General features: G+C 36.6%; 1 protein-coding gene across 9 annotated transcripts in view; it reads left to right on the top strand.

Moving 5' to 3' along the window:
• The window catches only part of csmd3b (CUB and Sushi multiple domains 3b), a 990,558-nt gene that overhangs the window by 832,835 nt on the left and 140,409 nt on the right, over positions 1–17,314 (top strand). For all 9 annotated transcript variants that reach the window (XR_012395232.1, XM_068215335.2, XM_017352314.4 and 6 more), the window contains one exon: positions 14,496–14,669. Coding sequence is in view for 8 of the 9 variants with exons in the window: in XM_068215335.2 (XP_068071436.1) it covers positions 14,496–14,669 (174 nt within the window). In the remaining variant the exon portion in view is untranslated. The remainder of the gene's footprint in view (positions 1–14,495; positions 14,670–17,314) is intronic.

Here is a 17,314-nt window from a genome sequence, read left to right as displayed (position 1 = left end):
TTTGTTTTTATCGTGTTTCTAGTCCAAATATCTAATGATTCATAAATCAAGAAGCATTTTAGGCAAGCAAAAATATCGTCTTGTTTTTAGAAATAACAAGTCAAAATTAAGTGAGTTTGCTCCTTAAAACAAGCTAAATAATTTGCCGATAGGCCAAGCAAAATAGTGTTATATCAAAACCAAAGACAATATTATTTTGCATACCCTATTGCCAGAATATTCACCTTGTTTTAAGAAAAAACTCAGTTTAATTTTGGCATATTATTTCTAAAAGGAGGACAATATTTTTTGCTTGTCTAGAAAATGCGTCTTATTTTCAAAATATTTAGATATTTGAAATAGAAAGACAACAAAAAAATCTAACTAAGTTTTTGCTGTGAAGCTATTTAAAATCTTGCATTAAATATGCCAAGTATATAAAATCACTTTTGTGATTAATTTTGCTTAATTAAGTTTGTAAATGTGGACACCAAAATATAATCTTTGACCCATATGCAATCAATTCTGTTGAAATAATTGGCTCTTCTTATAATTAACTTTGAATCGATCGACAGACCTGATTTTAGCACGCTCTCCAAATATCTGGGACACAGAGAATAGCTACTAGCACAAGGGGAAGTGACATCATGACACAGACACTCTCCAAAGCTCAGTTTTTCCTTCTTAAATGGCACTGACATTTAAAGAAAGCCCCCTTAGAGCCCTCTGTATTTAGGGAACTATATATATATATATATATATATATATATATATATATATATATATATATATATATATATATATATATATATATATATATATATATATATATATATAAATAAATAAAGAAAAGAATTGGCATCACTGTCATCTCCCGCTGCACTGTGACACACTGCGTCCACACTTACAGCCCACATTTATCAGACACACACACATACACATAGGCTGCAGCAAGTCTGCCTTGCTTCAACGGGGGCGTTTATTTGTTTGAAGAATGTTTAGACAAAACGAGCTGATAAAAAGGAGCTGCAGGGGAAGCAAGAGTAGTTATTCTCACCAAAAAAAGATAGATTTGAGACTGCAGAATTTATCTACATCATCTCCCAGTTTATTAAAGGCATAGTTCATCCCAAAATGCTGAAGTCTGTCATAGTTTAATCAGCAAACCTGCGTGAGGCGCTGAAAAAAGAGACTGAGGGTGCTTTCACACCTGTGAATCGATTCAGTTGTTCCGAAACAGAGATTACAAATGTTACATTGTTGCTCTTTGCTCTTGGAGCGGTTCGCTTTCACACTGCAAAGTTTCTAATCGGAACAAAAGAGCTAAAACAAGTTACGTGTGAGTAAACTCTCCTTACATTGGTCAGAGTGTCAGGGTTTATTTTGCAGCGTCCCGCTCAGCTGTCAGGAGAGGTGGTGGTTTGGTGGTGATTGACAGTGTGCGCGCGCAATGTGTCTGAGGAGAGATGCGGTGGGGAGGAGTGAGAAGGGTGCGCGACGATGCCTATTTGAGGACCGGGAGGGAGACGCGAGATTACCGGGAGATCATCACTTGTTTGCGGGCATCTGGAGACTCGCGAAACTTCCCACCATGCTCATATTACTCTCTTCATATAGCCGTAAGCCTATTACATATCCATAAAACACTGTGATATAACCGCGCTCGGATCGGATCGCTTTCTCACTGAATTTGAACCGCTCCAGGGTTCGTTTTAATCGAGCCGAGACCACCTCATTCAAGCGTTCTCGGAGCGATTACTTTGGCGCGTAACAGACACACGCGTTGGCGCGTTTGGCGCGTTGCCCTGTTCACATATCCCAAACGAACCGCGCTAACTGGGCAAACGAGACACGTTCCGAAACTAAAGTGTAGGTGTGAAAGCACCCTAAGAATATGCATCTACTGTACTTTTTTAGGATTCTGCATTAAAGAGCCCCTATTATACATTTTAAAGGGTCATATTTTGGTTTTAAGGGTCTCCAGCAACAGGCTGATCTGCATGCAAGGTCAAAACACTTTCATTATCTTATAATATGCATTTATTTTTACCTTATTATCCCTGTGACTCCTATATGATTCGCTCAGCGATTCATTTGTTCCCAAACCCCTCCTTAGCATGAAGCTAATCTGCACTGATTGGACAGATGACAGCTTGTTATAATTGACCAACAGCGTTCACCGCGTGACAGAGTGAAATGCCCAGCACGGCTTATCAACATTCAAGAGTTCACACTTAGCTGATGATTGATAGTAAAGCTAGTTTGGCGTGCTATCCCGGGAGAGAGCCCGGAGCTTATAAGATCCTCGAGCCCTGGGCTCCCTACCGTTGCAAGGCGAGAGGGGAGTTTGAGCTCAGGTAGATCTCGATGACTCCCCTTCTTGCTTGTTGTAGCTAAGAGTCGGATATGTATGCTGAAAGGTGTACTCAGAGTTTAGCTAAGGTATTTGGATTAATTGTTTAGAGTGCTTGTTTTTGAACTGTGGGAGGAAACCGGAGGACCCGGGGAAAACCCACGCGACCACGGAGAGAACGAGCAAACTCCGCACAGAAATGCCGTCTGGTTTGGAAAGGAATTAAACCAGGGGCATTCTTGCTGTGAGGCAACAGCGCTAATCGCTGGCCACCGTGACGCCCGTTTGAAAGGAGGGAAAGTAGAGTTGGGTGGGGGTTTTTCTTCAAGACGAAGATATTGAGATAAGAAAAGTCTGGTTATTTATAGGGAGTTAAGGATCGTCTGATAGGATAATCAGTCATTAGCTAAAGTTGGAACAGCTGTGAACAATCATAAGCACGTGATCCTCTCGAAATTTGTTTATGAATAAACTTCACATATTGAAGTAGTCAGGGTGCAGACTGATTATTAAAGGGACTAAGCAGAAAAGAAAATGAATAAATGAAGGTTAGCATAGAAATGTAAGTTGCATGCCCTTTTTTGGTGTCGTAATTCAAGTTAATCTACAGCGCCGCACACGTGCAATAGTTGAAATTTCTTTTATTCTTATTCATCTTGCTGTAAAAATATACAATAAAAAGGTCGTTTTAATTGTATTTTCAATAGGAAACCGATTTTTAGTGACAGTTGAATTTTTTATTGAAGAGAGACCACATATTTTTGGTCAAAGAGCCACATGTGGCTCCCGATACATGTGTATTAAGCAATGTGTAAGCGAGGCACACAACTAACGCGCTGCACTATAGACCTGCTTTGATCTGGTCTATTGTGTAGTCTATTTTAATTCCTCAAAATAGCAATGCGCCTTAACAAACCTCCTTTTTTTAGATCTGAACGCCTTTGGGTGCACATATGAGAGCAAATGGATTTGCTATTTAAACGGCGTGTTGCAAAACGTCAAGATCACACTTGCGTCGAGCTGAATCTAGCAAAAAACATTTGCGTCGTATGACCCATAGAGTGAAAAACTGTACTGGCGAGCAAAATCACCTCTTTTGTCATCACTTTTACGCTAGAGAATTATATTACGCTAGAGAATCATTTCAATACTAGCTCTAAAGTGATGTTGGTGAATGAGTAACGATTTCTGCTGTTCGGACGTCAGCTGCAGATGTGAAGGAATGGTGGAAGAAAGTAGTTCCTAATACAAAAGTGTTTTGATACTCTTCATGTTTGATTTTTTTAATATATATATATATATATATATATATATATATATATATATATATATATATATATATATATATATATATATATATATATATATATATATATATATACACGATTTTGTCATCGAACTGTTCTATAAATGCAGTATCACTTGAGTAGCAGTGCGATGTGGCTGTATGGTACACTAAGGCACTTGGCTTGCGGCCTTGTTCCAATGCACACCTCCCAACAGTACCGTTATAAAGCCATATCCTACTACTACTCGTATAATATTTTTCATTTAAACTACTAAATATGTTACTTTTTTTTTTTTTTCATGCTTAAAAGTTGTTGGAAGAAAATTTAAGTTCCCATAATGTGTTTCCAAAAGCATAAATAAATATAGAAAAACAATTGTGAACAAAAATATCATAAAGTTCATGCGCTTTTACTGCAAATAATTGAGCTAGTAGTTATCAGTTTGAAGTAGGAAATAATAATTAGAGGAAACAGTCTGTAAAGTAACAAAACATATGTACTAGCAGTTTATATAAGGTTTTTGGAGCGTAATGTACAACACCAACTCAGACAATATATAATTTTAAACTATTAAAAATTTATCATTTTTTATGCTTAAAAGTTGTTGGAGAAAAATCCAGGTCCCATCATGCCATTCAAAAGCATAAATATTTAAGGAAAAATACAAATTGTTACCTGAAATATCTTAAAGTTCACATGATGTCACAATAAAAATTCTGGGTAGTAGTTAGTAGTTTGAAATAATGTATAAGAAACAAAATACAGAGGAAAACAGTCTGTAAAATAACAAAAATAATGTACTGGAGGTTTATTACAGGGTTTTTGTAGCGTAATATATAACACCAACCCAGAAAATATATCACTTTACACTATTAAAAATGTTAATAAAAGTCTCCTTTTCTATTTTTTATGGTTAAAACTTGTTGGAGGAAAAATCAAAGTCCCGTAATGCGATTCAAAGCATAAATAAAAAATGAAAAATACAAAAAATCTGCCCTAAAATACCCACGTGATGTTACAGTAAAAAATCTGTATCTTATAAGTGCCACTGCTCATATTGGACTGGTTTGATTAGACTTTTATTCACACTTGCATTGATGTGGCATCTCCTTCATGATCTTTTAGAGAATGGCAGTCTATTATGCTGAGAACGGGGCTATCAGGGCGTCTTGTTTGATGATGGTGATTTGCTGCTTCTCCGAGACATTACTGGAACATTGCATCTGAAACAATCACAGAGCTGCTTTGCATCTGAAAATCATCATCTCACACTTTCTGAAGCAGAATAAAGCAGAAGGGGGGAAAAGGCAATTTCAATGCCAGGCCAGTTTGGCTTTTGTGAGTCCTCAATGGATCTAACCGATAGCAGCTGACATATTTGATGTATTAATCGTTTACTCGACTTAAAGACCCCATGAAATGAATACCTGGAGTTTTAGGCCTATGGTGCAGTGCTTGTAGGTGCTTTTTGCTAGTGTGCTTCTGAAAGGCACGTTTTTTTTATACACTAAAGTGTATTTGTAATCACAGTGAAACATTCAGAATACTTAAGATATATCTGTAATTTTGCCCAATTAAATACTTTCTATAATTAGAATATATTAAAATGCTCCTACATCCATCAAGTTCCAAAAACTATTATTATTATATGTTAAATTACAGCATCGGCATTTTTCTGAAACAGGTAGTTTAATGAGACATGAATCCCGCTCTTTCAGTTCAAGTTCAAGTTCAAGTCTACCTCAGAATCTTCTTAAAAATGCTCCATGATGGGCGTGGAGCACTGCGAGCAGAGGGAGGAGTGGGCGTGGCCGGCATAGCAGGAGGAAAGAGGGGAGTGAACAACTGTTAGTTGGCTCACAAAATGAGACACAAACAATGAAGAGACGCATGACTTTACAGCTTACAGTTAAAAAGTTTAATGCAGTTTAAAGTTAAATTGCAAGGAAATAAACAGTAAGTAATTTAACGTCTTGCTACATTTGTTATCTGTAATTTCATATACACATAAGCACAACTTGTTATATAACTGAATCCCAGAGTCTTAATGCAAACACAGTGGATAACAATACAGCAGGTCTTTTACCATGTCTGTTCTAACCATTTGGCGTGCCCGTAATATAGAGGATTTTAAACTTGTATGAACACAGCAGCATGGATATAGGCGATGTGTCTGAATGGTAAGGAACTCAATTGATAAAAGACAAAGGCCACCATTCTACAATTCTCTTTCAGCTCTCCCGACAAAAATGCCTGTTGTGTCGGGCTTGACAGCATCGCGGGGAAAACATGCGACAAACCTTGTGAATCATGGAAACAAACACATACAACTCGTGCCGTGCACAGACACAGTCTCCCCTAGTCATTGGGTCCCAGCTTGGCAGGTCGGCCTTGCCTTCGGAAAGCACATGCAGTCATGAATAATTAAGAAGCAGGGGATTCTCATAGGATAAAAAACTATGAGTAATAATGAGAAACTGATGCGTCATCATCCACTAGCAGATTCGTGCTACGTCCCCGATTTTGATCCCGTCCCAAAAATTATTTTAAACCCAGAAGATGAAATTAACTGACAAAAGCTCAAAATTATCCAGTTTTCCCCACAATTAAAGCTGACAAGTGCTGACAACACACACAAATCTGTTTGACTTGAACCTTTAAGGAAAGTTTTAGGCAAGGCAAGTTTATTTTTATATGGCACATTTCATACACAGTGGCATTTTCAAAGTGCTTTATATAAACAAGAATAAAAGAATCAAGTAAAATAAAAATAAAAAATAAAAATTTGTAAAAAAAAAACATTTAAGAATAAACCACGCCTCTCCAAGAGTCTACTCTGCTTTGATTGGTCCTGACACTCAAAAAAATAACTAATTGGATGAACTCAATTTAACTGAGGGCAGGATTTCTATCCAATACATTTGTTTAGCACCAACTAAAAAAAACTATTTACACAATTAAAAGCAATTGAGTTGGTCCAACATGATTTTATCAAATAAAAGCTTAAATACATTAGTATTTTTATTTAACTAAAACTCAAAGGTCGGATATCATGTATGCCTGCTTTGTGTTGTACATTTCAAAGTCCCTTCGTTTTATTTGGAGTTATCCTAAATGAACTAAAAACATATTTCATAGGTTACATATACAGTTGCCTGAGACAGATTGAGACCCAAAGCATGGGTGATTCTTTAAGGTGGTAACCTCCAAACTCAAAGCATTACATGAAACTCTTTTAAATCTTCAAACTAAAGTGAACATTAAACTCTTATGACCCGTTTTTCACTGAGTGGTATGGTACAGTATGGTTCGATATGCTTTTATGGTCATTTCCACTGTCAAAAGATACTAAAAAGCGAACTGTTCCATACCACTTTTTGGGTACCCTTTTGGAAGGGTACATAGCACAACAAAAGGGTACCAAAAGGTGGAGCTAGACGCGCAGCTGAATGCTATTGGTTTACAGAGATACGGCGCTCGCTCGTGCACAAGCCAGGATAATGAAAACAAAGGAACCACCATTTTTAAATACACAGCAGAGACATTACACCATAACAATAAATACATATAATAACAAGCCATGGTCGACCTGAGCTTAAACAAACCATGTCATCGTATTGAACATCCACAAAGCCAAAAAGTAGAGCAGAATCTACCCTGTGCCCCATAGTTTTTTACAAGGTGGTGGTTTCGCTTTCTTCCATGCGCGTCTATATTAAAATAACAAACTTCGTGAGCTGATAATAATAACAACGTGCGCATGATTATTGAAGTGCTTCTCACATCCAATCCTTTCAGAAACAGACAAATGTGAGAGTGAAGCACGAAAAAACAAAGGAGAAGTCCGAAAAAACAAAGGAGCAAATGATTGTTTCAGTAACCTTGAAGATGAACAAACTGCCCTGTTTAACTATTATCCTCGCCTTTTGGACTGATTTATGAAGCAATTACTTTCTAATAGAGGTTACATGTGCTGCTGAAGATTTAAGACACAGATGAGGTTTGCTCTGACTGTGTGCTATATGTTGCGTGTTGTTTTTGAACCCAAATAAGGATTACATGTATGTTTTGAGTAGTTTCTCTGTAGCTGGTAAGATATCAGAGACTGTAAGGGTCTATATGTGTTCATATTCATTGCATTTATTTATTTAATGTAGTTACAGACGTTACAGTAGGCTATTTCGCGCTGTCATTGATCTGCAGTTATAATCAATTCATGTTCATAGAAAAGTTAGTAATAAGCAATTATACAGAAGTATTCATGTGTATAAAGCGTCTGTTTTGTGAGAAGTGCATCTCATATATGAGCGACCCGAACAGCTTTACTGTAGACATTTTCTCGAGCGAAAATGATGCGACTGAAACTGAACCACGCCCACCAAAGGGTACCCTTGGTAGTGAAAACGCAAGATTGATAAAGGTGACCCTTACCGACCCGAACCATACCGTACTGTACCAGTCAGTGGAAACGAGCCATTACTTTCACAAACAGCTACATTAGACACTACATTAGAGGTCGCATCCAAAACGGCATAATGGTGAACATTTTCTGATTGGCAGTTACAAGTATTTTGCATTGTCCTCAAACGGGATCCAAATTAAATGATATTCACAAGCACTCGCTTTTTATTTAAATATTAAGCACATCAGCACGGAAAGAAAAAGCATGCTCATCAAGAGTTTTCAGCGGGTGTTTAGACATTAAACGTTTCGTCACATTTACACCACATGGATTTCTCAAGCTCTGCACTACAAGCTGAAATCACTGCTCGCAGGATGCAAAAAAAAAAGGAAAGTGTGTGGGTACATTTCCAGCTATTTTAGCATACAGTGATTTGGTTGAAAATTTGGGCTACGGAGAGTCTTTAAATGAAAGGGAAATTGCCTGCGTGCAAAGAGAAACAAATTACAACTGTGATTATGCAAATGAACTGTGGCTTTTTATGAGTGCGCGAAAGACGCGCGGCGAGGAACAAAATATACCGTAGCCTGGAAGAGCTATTACAAAGGCAAATATACCTCTAAATGTGTCATATCAGGCAAAGAAATTGGACTTTAATTAAATAAAAGCTCCTCTGGTGCTCAGGATGTTGGAATTAGAGTCTGGAGTTAATCAACACACATTATGGAGAGCTATAGCGAGGATGGGCTTGTCGTTCTCAGCTTACCATACTGTACATGAGGATGACTGGTAGATAACAAGCAACCCAACATCGGCTCCGTGTCTGAGACTGATTGACAGTTTAGGTCTAATAATTTCCTCCATATAAATGAAGTAAACTCAACCTGGCATGTAATTAAAAGGCAGTATGCTGTTGTTGTTGGATTGATTTACATTGCCCGCCTGTATGTTCTCTGATAAATGATAGGATTTGAGTGTCTAAAGCGAACATCAGGAGTGACAGCTCTCACCCAAAGGCATGGAGTGTGAATCTTGTGTTTACGGCATCTTCATTCAGCCAACAAATGCCTGCAATTGAGCACAAGCAGTGCCGTGGTTCCCATCGCTATTAGAACAGCGGGATTTCATTGGACTAATGTTTTCTTCACACTTACACTGTTGCAGAGCTTTTAAATGACACGCTTTGAGGCTGGCTCAATGCCTTGTATGTAGGCTGTATAGTCTACCGTTGTAAATTTTGAAAACACTTTAGATTGGGAACACATAGGGCCCAGTTAAAAACCCCAAAGCAATAAGGCACCAGTGTTTTTTTGCTAGTTTCAGCATGGTGCAGGTTTCATTGTCACATTTTGTGCCACATTTTTTAAATGGAAATGCATTTGCCAAACTTTGTGCGCTCATAAGCGTGCTGGTCTGAATAGGAAGTGTGTTAAGACGCATTGTTGGCGCATTGCTATTTTGAGGCATCTGAAATAGACAGCGTCCTTGACCACCTTATTTTATATTGTTTTTTTATTGTCCCATTTGTGGGAAATTTGTCCAGAACACATTACAAAGCAACCAGTTTTTGTTTTTGGATTTAATTATAGCATTTTGCACCAACATGCGCATTCAAATTGCTTAATACACACACAGGGATTCACAGCAACACACAAATATCTTTAAATATGAAAACAATTAATGATTAAAATGTCATTCATTCATTTTCTTTTCGGCTTAGTCCCTTTATTAATCTGGGGTCGCCACAGTGGAATGAACCGCCAACTTATCCAGCAAGTTTTTATGCAGCGGATGCCCTTCCAGCTCTGGGAAACATCCACACACACATTCACACACTATGGACAATTTAGCCTACCCAGTCCACCTGTACCGCATGTCTTTGGACTGTGGGGGAAACCGGAGCACCCGGAGGAAACCCACGCGAACGCAGGGAGAACATGTAAAATACACACAGAAACACCAACTGAGCCAATGTTCGAACCAGCGACCCAGCGACCTTCTTGCTGTGAGGCGACAGCACTACCTACTGCGCCACTGCCTTGCCCATGATTAAAATGTAAACAAATTAATTATTATTGTTTACATAAAAAAATGTTACCTCCTCCCATGTTTTCTTCATGTTAGAGGGCTTTGGTGGAATCTGGCTCTCTTGCTTCACTAAAATTTACATTTGTTTAGTGGTATTAGTGTTATTAGTATTTATTATGTGCATATTTAAATTTGTTTCTTTTTGTTTCGATTCAACTATAATTTTTAGTGACGTATTCATCAGGATTTAGGAGCATAGGAATAGGTAGTGTGTTTGGATAGAAGCACTCTTAGGGCTCTATTTTGACAGTTCATGCGCAAATCGCAGGACGCAAACGCTTTCAGGTTGAGTCAGAATCCACTTTTGCTATTTTAAGGATGGAAAAATCCACTTTGCGCCGCGACGCATGAACTAAAAGGGTTGAGCTTATTTTCTTAATCAGTTATAGGTGTGTTTTGAAAATAACCAATCAAAGTCTCATCTTCCATTCCCTTTAAGAGCTGGTTGCGTCGCGCCATAAGCGCATTTGCTCCTTACATGACGTCAAGTAAGTGTAAGTGGAAAAACTGAGCATTTCACTAGCAAGAAAACAGTTAAACAGAGCATCTGCAGCAGAGAATGAGAGATAAGGCATCTCATAATCTACTTTCACTTTCACTCTTGTGGATAGGGAAACCTTGTACGCACAGATATCCATTAGCCTATAAATAATAAATTTAGTTTGTTAAGCACAAAGATTTGTCTCAAAACTATTTCTAAATTCAGTTCTAATTTCCAGCAAACAGTAAATGAACAACTAGAATTGTACATTTCCTAAAGAAAATGTGAATGGGGTTTGCGTGGCAAATCGATGGAGTACAATGTATTTTTTTGGCTGCTAGGGTGTTCAAAGTGGTTGCTAGGTGGTTGCTAAGGCGTTGCTAGGGTAATTTGGGTAGTTGCTAGGCAGTTGCTAGGGTACCCTGGGTGGTTACTAGGCAAGCCTCACATACATACTTGATCAAACATTAGACTTAATAAGTATTTTTAGCAAGTTACAGTACTTGGCTAGTCAATATTAGCATGTAGCTAGTCACTGCTAGCATGTGTAGCATAAAGGAAGTTCCGTTTGCTAGCATGAGTCAAGCGAGCCAATCCCCAAGTCTCTATGATGTTCTGATGCTGAGATATAGCTGTTGATGAATGGTTGCTAGGGTACTCTGTTTTGTTGCTATGGGCGAGGTTACAGAGTGAAGTTTAATGTGGTTGGCTGGGGCAATGTTAAGTCAATGGGGACCCCTTTAGGACGTCCTAGCACCCCAGGGGTACAACTTATACCTCCTTTCAGGATATGTTCTCACTAAGGCCCCCTACAGCTGTTGCGAATCCCATATTTCTACGGATTTCACACTTGACGCTATAACGCATCAAAGGTGGGCCCATTTCGCAACGCGTTTAGTGCTCTCCTAGAAAAATGAATGGGAGTCAATGGGGCCCATGTAAGTCAATGGGAAAACTTTGGGACGTCCTAGAGCCCCAGAGGTGCAACTTATACCCCCTTGCGGGGTATGTTCTCAACCCCCTACAGCTGTTGTGAATCCCATATTTCTAGGAAATTCACAATCGGCGCTGTGATTCGTCAAAGTTTGGCTCAATGTTAAGTCAATGGGATTGCGGGGCCAAAAAACCCCCCACCCCTTATAAAAGTCATAGCACACCATTCCCGATAAAACCGGACGATTTGACCCCACTTTCAAGGGTCTGGGACGAAAGCTGCGGGACGAGTTACGCGCCGAAAAACGCACGGAAGAAGAAAAAAATAAGAATAAGCAGAAAGAGCATAGTAATAATGCGCTTTGCCTAGGGCAAACCCCATTAATAATAACGAAGTGTGTTCAAAAAACTGAGTTATATCCAAAAATACATGCTGTGCCCCATATGGTTTGAAACCTGACAGGTGGGCAGTGAATACAAAATGTTTAGTAACCAAAAGGCCACCCCTTCCTCTTTTTTAAAGTCTCATGTTGAAAGTTAAAATGACAGTGGATATAGCCTGCCTTCATTTCTGTTCATTGATATTTAGACTCTGCCGCTGTTTTTTGAATTGCCTTTTTATCAAGGAGAAGCCGAATCTGATTTATTGCTTTTGAGCTGGCAGCTTACCAAATAAATGATTAGAAATTACAGAGGGAAAAATGAACTAATTTCCTGCAGTGACCAATCAATGTAAAGGGCACATCTATTCGCCGCCGTAATTTAATCAGGCTCTAAAAATGTTTCCGTTATTTAATATGAACCTGTTGTGAGAGAACGGCTTCTAGGAAGAAATCGTCCCACAGTGCTGCATTAAATGTGTTTACACTGAAGAAAAAATGAGTAAGAGCTTGGAAACCATTTTTACTCAGAAAAAGTCTAGTAAATTTGCGAAACTTTGCCAGGTAAAAGCCGATAATCAAAATTTTTAGTAAGGTTAATTAGAAAAGTTTAGGTTGTGTTTACTTTTGTATACCTATTAAATTTATTGACTTGTTGTTTGCACATTTTACTTAAATATATCACCATTTACTGTTTGTTTGTTACATAAGTTATATTTAGCTTTAGCTATATTTAGCTTTTCTTTAAATGTTTAAGGTACAGTTCACCCAAAACTCAAAAATCTGACATTTTCTCTCATTTTTCTTACACTTTACTTGTTTCAAACCTTCATGAGTTACTTTCTTCTGTTGAACGCAAGAGAAGATATTTTAAAGACAGCTGGAAAACCTGTAACCATTGACCTCCATATATATTTTTTATTTTTTTCTACTATAGAAGTCAATGGTTACAGGTTTTCAGCTTTCTTTAAGATATCTTTGTCTTTACTATCCTGTGTTGATATTTTTGTGGTCAACAGAAAAAAAAGAAACTTTTGCAAGTAAACAGTAAGTAAATTGTCATTTTTGGGCAAACAATCATGTTTAATATAATTTATGATGCATTACTACTGTTTCTTAATAAATAAATATTTTTTTACAATTATAATTAAACTTTTACAATACTATTAAACTTTTCAATAAACAAATTGAACTAAGCGAAGAATATCTAGTAAATGAGTTGAATGTGTTTTTCTGCTTTGGGAGATATTATTAATATGTACAGTTGAAGTCAGAATTATTTGCCCCTATTTGAATTATTATTTTTTTTTAAATGATGTTTAACAGGGCTAGGAAATTTTCACAATATGTCTGATAATAATTTTTCTTCTGGAGAAAGTCTTACTTGTTTTATTTCGGCTAGAATAAAATAACATTTGATTAGATATTTTTAAGGCACTTCTATACAGCTTAAATTGACATTTAAAGGCTTAACTAGGTTAATTATGTTAACTAGGCAGGTTAGGGTAATTTGGCAAGTTACTGTATAATAATAGTTTGTTCTGTAGACTATACAAAAAAAAAAAAAAAAAAAAAAAATTATATATATATATATATATATATATATATATATATATATATATATATATATATATATATATATATATATATATATATATAGCTTAAACTGGCTAACAATTTTGACCTTAAAATTGTTTTAAAAAATATATAAATTGCTTTTATTCTAGCCGAAATACAACAAATAAGACTTTCTCCAGAGGAAAAAAACATTATCAGACATACAGTGAAAATTTCCTGAATCTGTTAAACAATGTTTGGGAAATGTTTAAAAAGAAAAAAGAATCAAAGGGGGGTTATTAATTCTGACTTCAACTGTATATTACTACTCATATAAATAATACAGGTTTAAACAAAACCTTTAATAAACAAATATGAAGCATCACGTGTTGAGCAATCCATGAATAAAGAAAGGACAAGGACAATTTTTCAGAATTTTTTTTATTTTATAAATAAAATCTTTTTTTGAAAAACAGCAAGTAATAAAAACATTTTACTATTATAAACAATAACATTTGCTACAAATAATTCAAAATAAAGCATTAATTGTGTCTAGTTTTAAAGAACAATAATACTAATACTATTATTTAGAAAATAAAGAGCAAACAAATTGTTTCTATGGTAGTCATGTGCATGGTAGTTAACAGAAATGCAAAGCTGCTGGCCCTTTATTGGTATTCAAGTTTATCCACAGCTCCGCACACATGCATCGGTCGAAATGTTGTTGTTGTTTTGTTTTTTTTATTATTAATTTTGCTGTAAAAAAATACAATAAAAAGGCAATTGTAATTTTTTTAAAGGGAACTGATTTCTAGTGACTAGGTATAATTGTTTTAAACTAAAATATCATTGAAGGGAGACATATACCAATTAAAACTTAAATTCAAACTATAAACAACACTAAATGAAAATGAAAAGTAAATTAACTTGGATAATGCTCTCTTTATTTGCAAGTCCAAAAAAAAAACACTGTAAAAGAGTGTAAACATGATGCTGATGCCATATTAATAGCTGCCGTTCTGGTTATTTCTAGCCATCAGCTGCGGGCACCCGGGCAGCCCCATCTATGGCCGCACCATCGGCAACGGCTTCAACCTGAACGATGTGGTGAGCTTCTCCTGCAACATGGGCTACGTGATGGAGGGTCCGTCCCGAGCCCAGTGTCAGGCCAACCGGCAGTGGAGTCAGCCACCACCAACATGTAAAGGTGGGGAGAAAAGTTAAGTCTTTTATTCACACGGAGCTTTGCCTGATCCACCTGATGGCTGACTGAATTAAAGCGCCGCAGTGCACTCTGTGGGTAAGGAAGGGAGTTGCGGCGGTGCCGACATGTGCTGCTAAGTGGCTGCCAGTTGTGTGTTTTTGGTGGTTGAAAGTACACTAATGTCATCGAGGAAACAGAAATGTTTATTAAGATGCCTTCATTTTGATATGTCATTCTGCATGTGTGCACTCACTCCTGCATGTGGTGATACTAACACAGTTTAAGCCGATTGTGTACAAGTGAGTTATTGTTTAATTAAATGTAATATTTAAAATATTTATGTACATATAATTGAGTATTATATTTTAATGTGGCTATATGTGTTGACCTTATACTTCAGGTATGAGCAGGCGCAGCCATTTTGGCTCAAGATTTCCGCTCTCATTCACTTCCATTTATGTTTATCCGCTTGTTAAGTGGTGACGTGTTAGTGATGTATGTAATACTGTTTCCGGGTCCAAGCCGCCACTCATTTGAGTGGAGAAATCATTCGTTTATTATCACGTTTTATTCATATCACACATTAAAGTAAATATAATATAAAGTCAAAGTGTACACAACAATCTCTGGGCTTGCTGCATCACAAATACCAAAGTTTTAACAATTTATTAGAAAAATGGATCACTTTCTGGCCATCGAATATCATGCATGGACATATATATTGTGATCGTGATTTTTAAACGTATTAAAGCGCTTTGTACACATTTATTATTAGCATTTCATGAGTCTCCCCATAGAATTGAATAGAGCGCTTGGATCCGGAAGCCGCTTCACGTGACGTCACACTTAACAAGCGGACACATTAAAAACAGCTGCTGCTTCATGTTATAAACGGATATTTTCTTGTAATATATTTTTACTTTGTGTGTATAGTTACTAAATCTGCACAATACAATATTACAGCAACGATATCGCAATGTGTAATCATATCGCAGAATATGTAACGTTAAGTTTGTATTATAATTTACTATTTGCATGTGTTTCTGATGATTTTAAAAGCAATCGAACGCTTTAATAATGATTCATTTTACTGAATTTGTTTTATTTTTAGTGTTCAGTTACTATACCGGAATACTATTAGACTCGGAAAATGATAAAACACTGAAACACTGTTTATTTCATTTTTATATTTTACTTTATTGTATTTATCTATGCTTGCAGATTAGATTTATTATAGGTTATGCATGATTCACTCACATGATCATCTTAATCAATCTAACATTACAAATTCTTTCCAATTAAAAATTTGGTGAAATTATGCTCAGTTTAGCAGTACATATATCGCAGAAAATCCAACGCAATCTCATGGCAATTCGTAACTTTTTGACCTAGCGGCTAATTTATATTATTTCGTACGATCTAATTCATACAATTTAGTATGATTTGCTCATCACCCAATGACGGTTAGGGTCAGGGGTGGAGTTGGGTGCCACGCCTCCTTTTGAAATCGTACATTTTCGTACGACTGACATTGTACAGTACAGCGATAATGCTTAATACACAAATATCTTTAAGGAATTAAAGGATTAAAATATTACACAAATTATTATTTTCTAGCCTACATAAATATAAAAACCACCGCCTTCATGCCTTCTTCATCTCGGGGGGCTTTTTCAGTTTATTCGTGACAATTTGCTTTTGTATAATGTTATTATTATTAGCAGTATTACTTATTATATACATATTTAAATTTATTTTATTAAAAATAAGCTTAGATTTGCCCACCTGTCAGGTTTTAGACCATATGGGGCAAAGCATGTGTGTTTGGATACAACTCAGTTTTTTGAGCACACTTCGTTATTATTGTTCATTTATTCGTTTGCTTGAAATTAGAACTGAATTTAGAGATAGTTTTGAAAACAAATATTTGCGCCTAACAAACTAAATAAATTATTTATAGACTAATGGATGTCTCCCTATCCACGAGAGTGAAAGTAAATAATAAGGAGGCTCATCTCTCATTCTCGCGCTGTTTTCTTTCTAGTGAAGCGTTCAGTTTTTCCACTTACAAAGTTCGCCATGTAAATAGCAAATGCGCTATGGCGTGACGCAACTGACTCTTAAAGGGAATGGGACCTTAGACTCTGATTGGACATATACACACATATAACTCGTTAAGAGATTAAGCTCAACCCTGTTAGACCATGTGCCTTGGCACAAAGCGGATTTTTCCGTCCTTCAAATAGCAAAAGTGGATTCAGACACGCCGTAATAATTTTGCGCTCTGCGCTTCAGACTTTGCGCCTGGATCATTAAAATAGAGCCCTTGAACTCTCATAAGCGTACATTCATATAAACCCACAGTAGGAAATCTTGTTTTTAAAAACGTTGACACTAAAAGCAGTTAATCAAAATGTAAAAATGCATGCATATAGCCCCAATAAAATACGAAATATTTATATATCTTAATAAAATGAATTATTATTAGCAATTAAAACAGGAGTTTGAGTTGATATATTTGAGAAAAACTAAAAAAACGGCCCTAAAAAAGTCTCCTGCATGTGTCAAGCATCTGACCTTACTTTGCAGGACACATTCACATTTAAGCACAGAATGTCCCTTTTGGCATTGTTTTAAAAAATGATGAG

The sequence above is a fragment of the Danio rerio genome, chromosome 19 (genome assembly GCF_049306965.1).
Source record: "Danio rerio strain Tuebingen ecotype United States chromosome 19, GRCz12tu, whole genome shotgun sequence".
In the NCBI taxonomy this organism is placed as follows: Eukaryota; Metazoa; Chordata; class Actinopteri; order Cypriniformes; family Danionidae; genus Danio; species Danio rerio.
The sequence above is the reverse complement of the archived record's forward strand: the minus strand, read 5'-3'. Positions and strand labels throughout refer to the sequence as shown.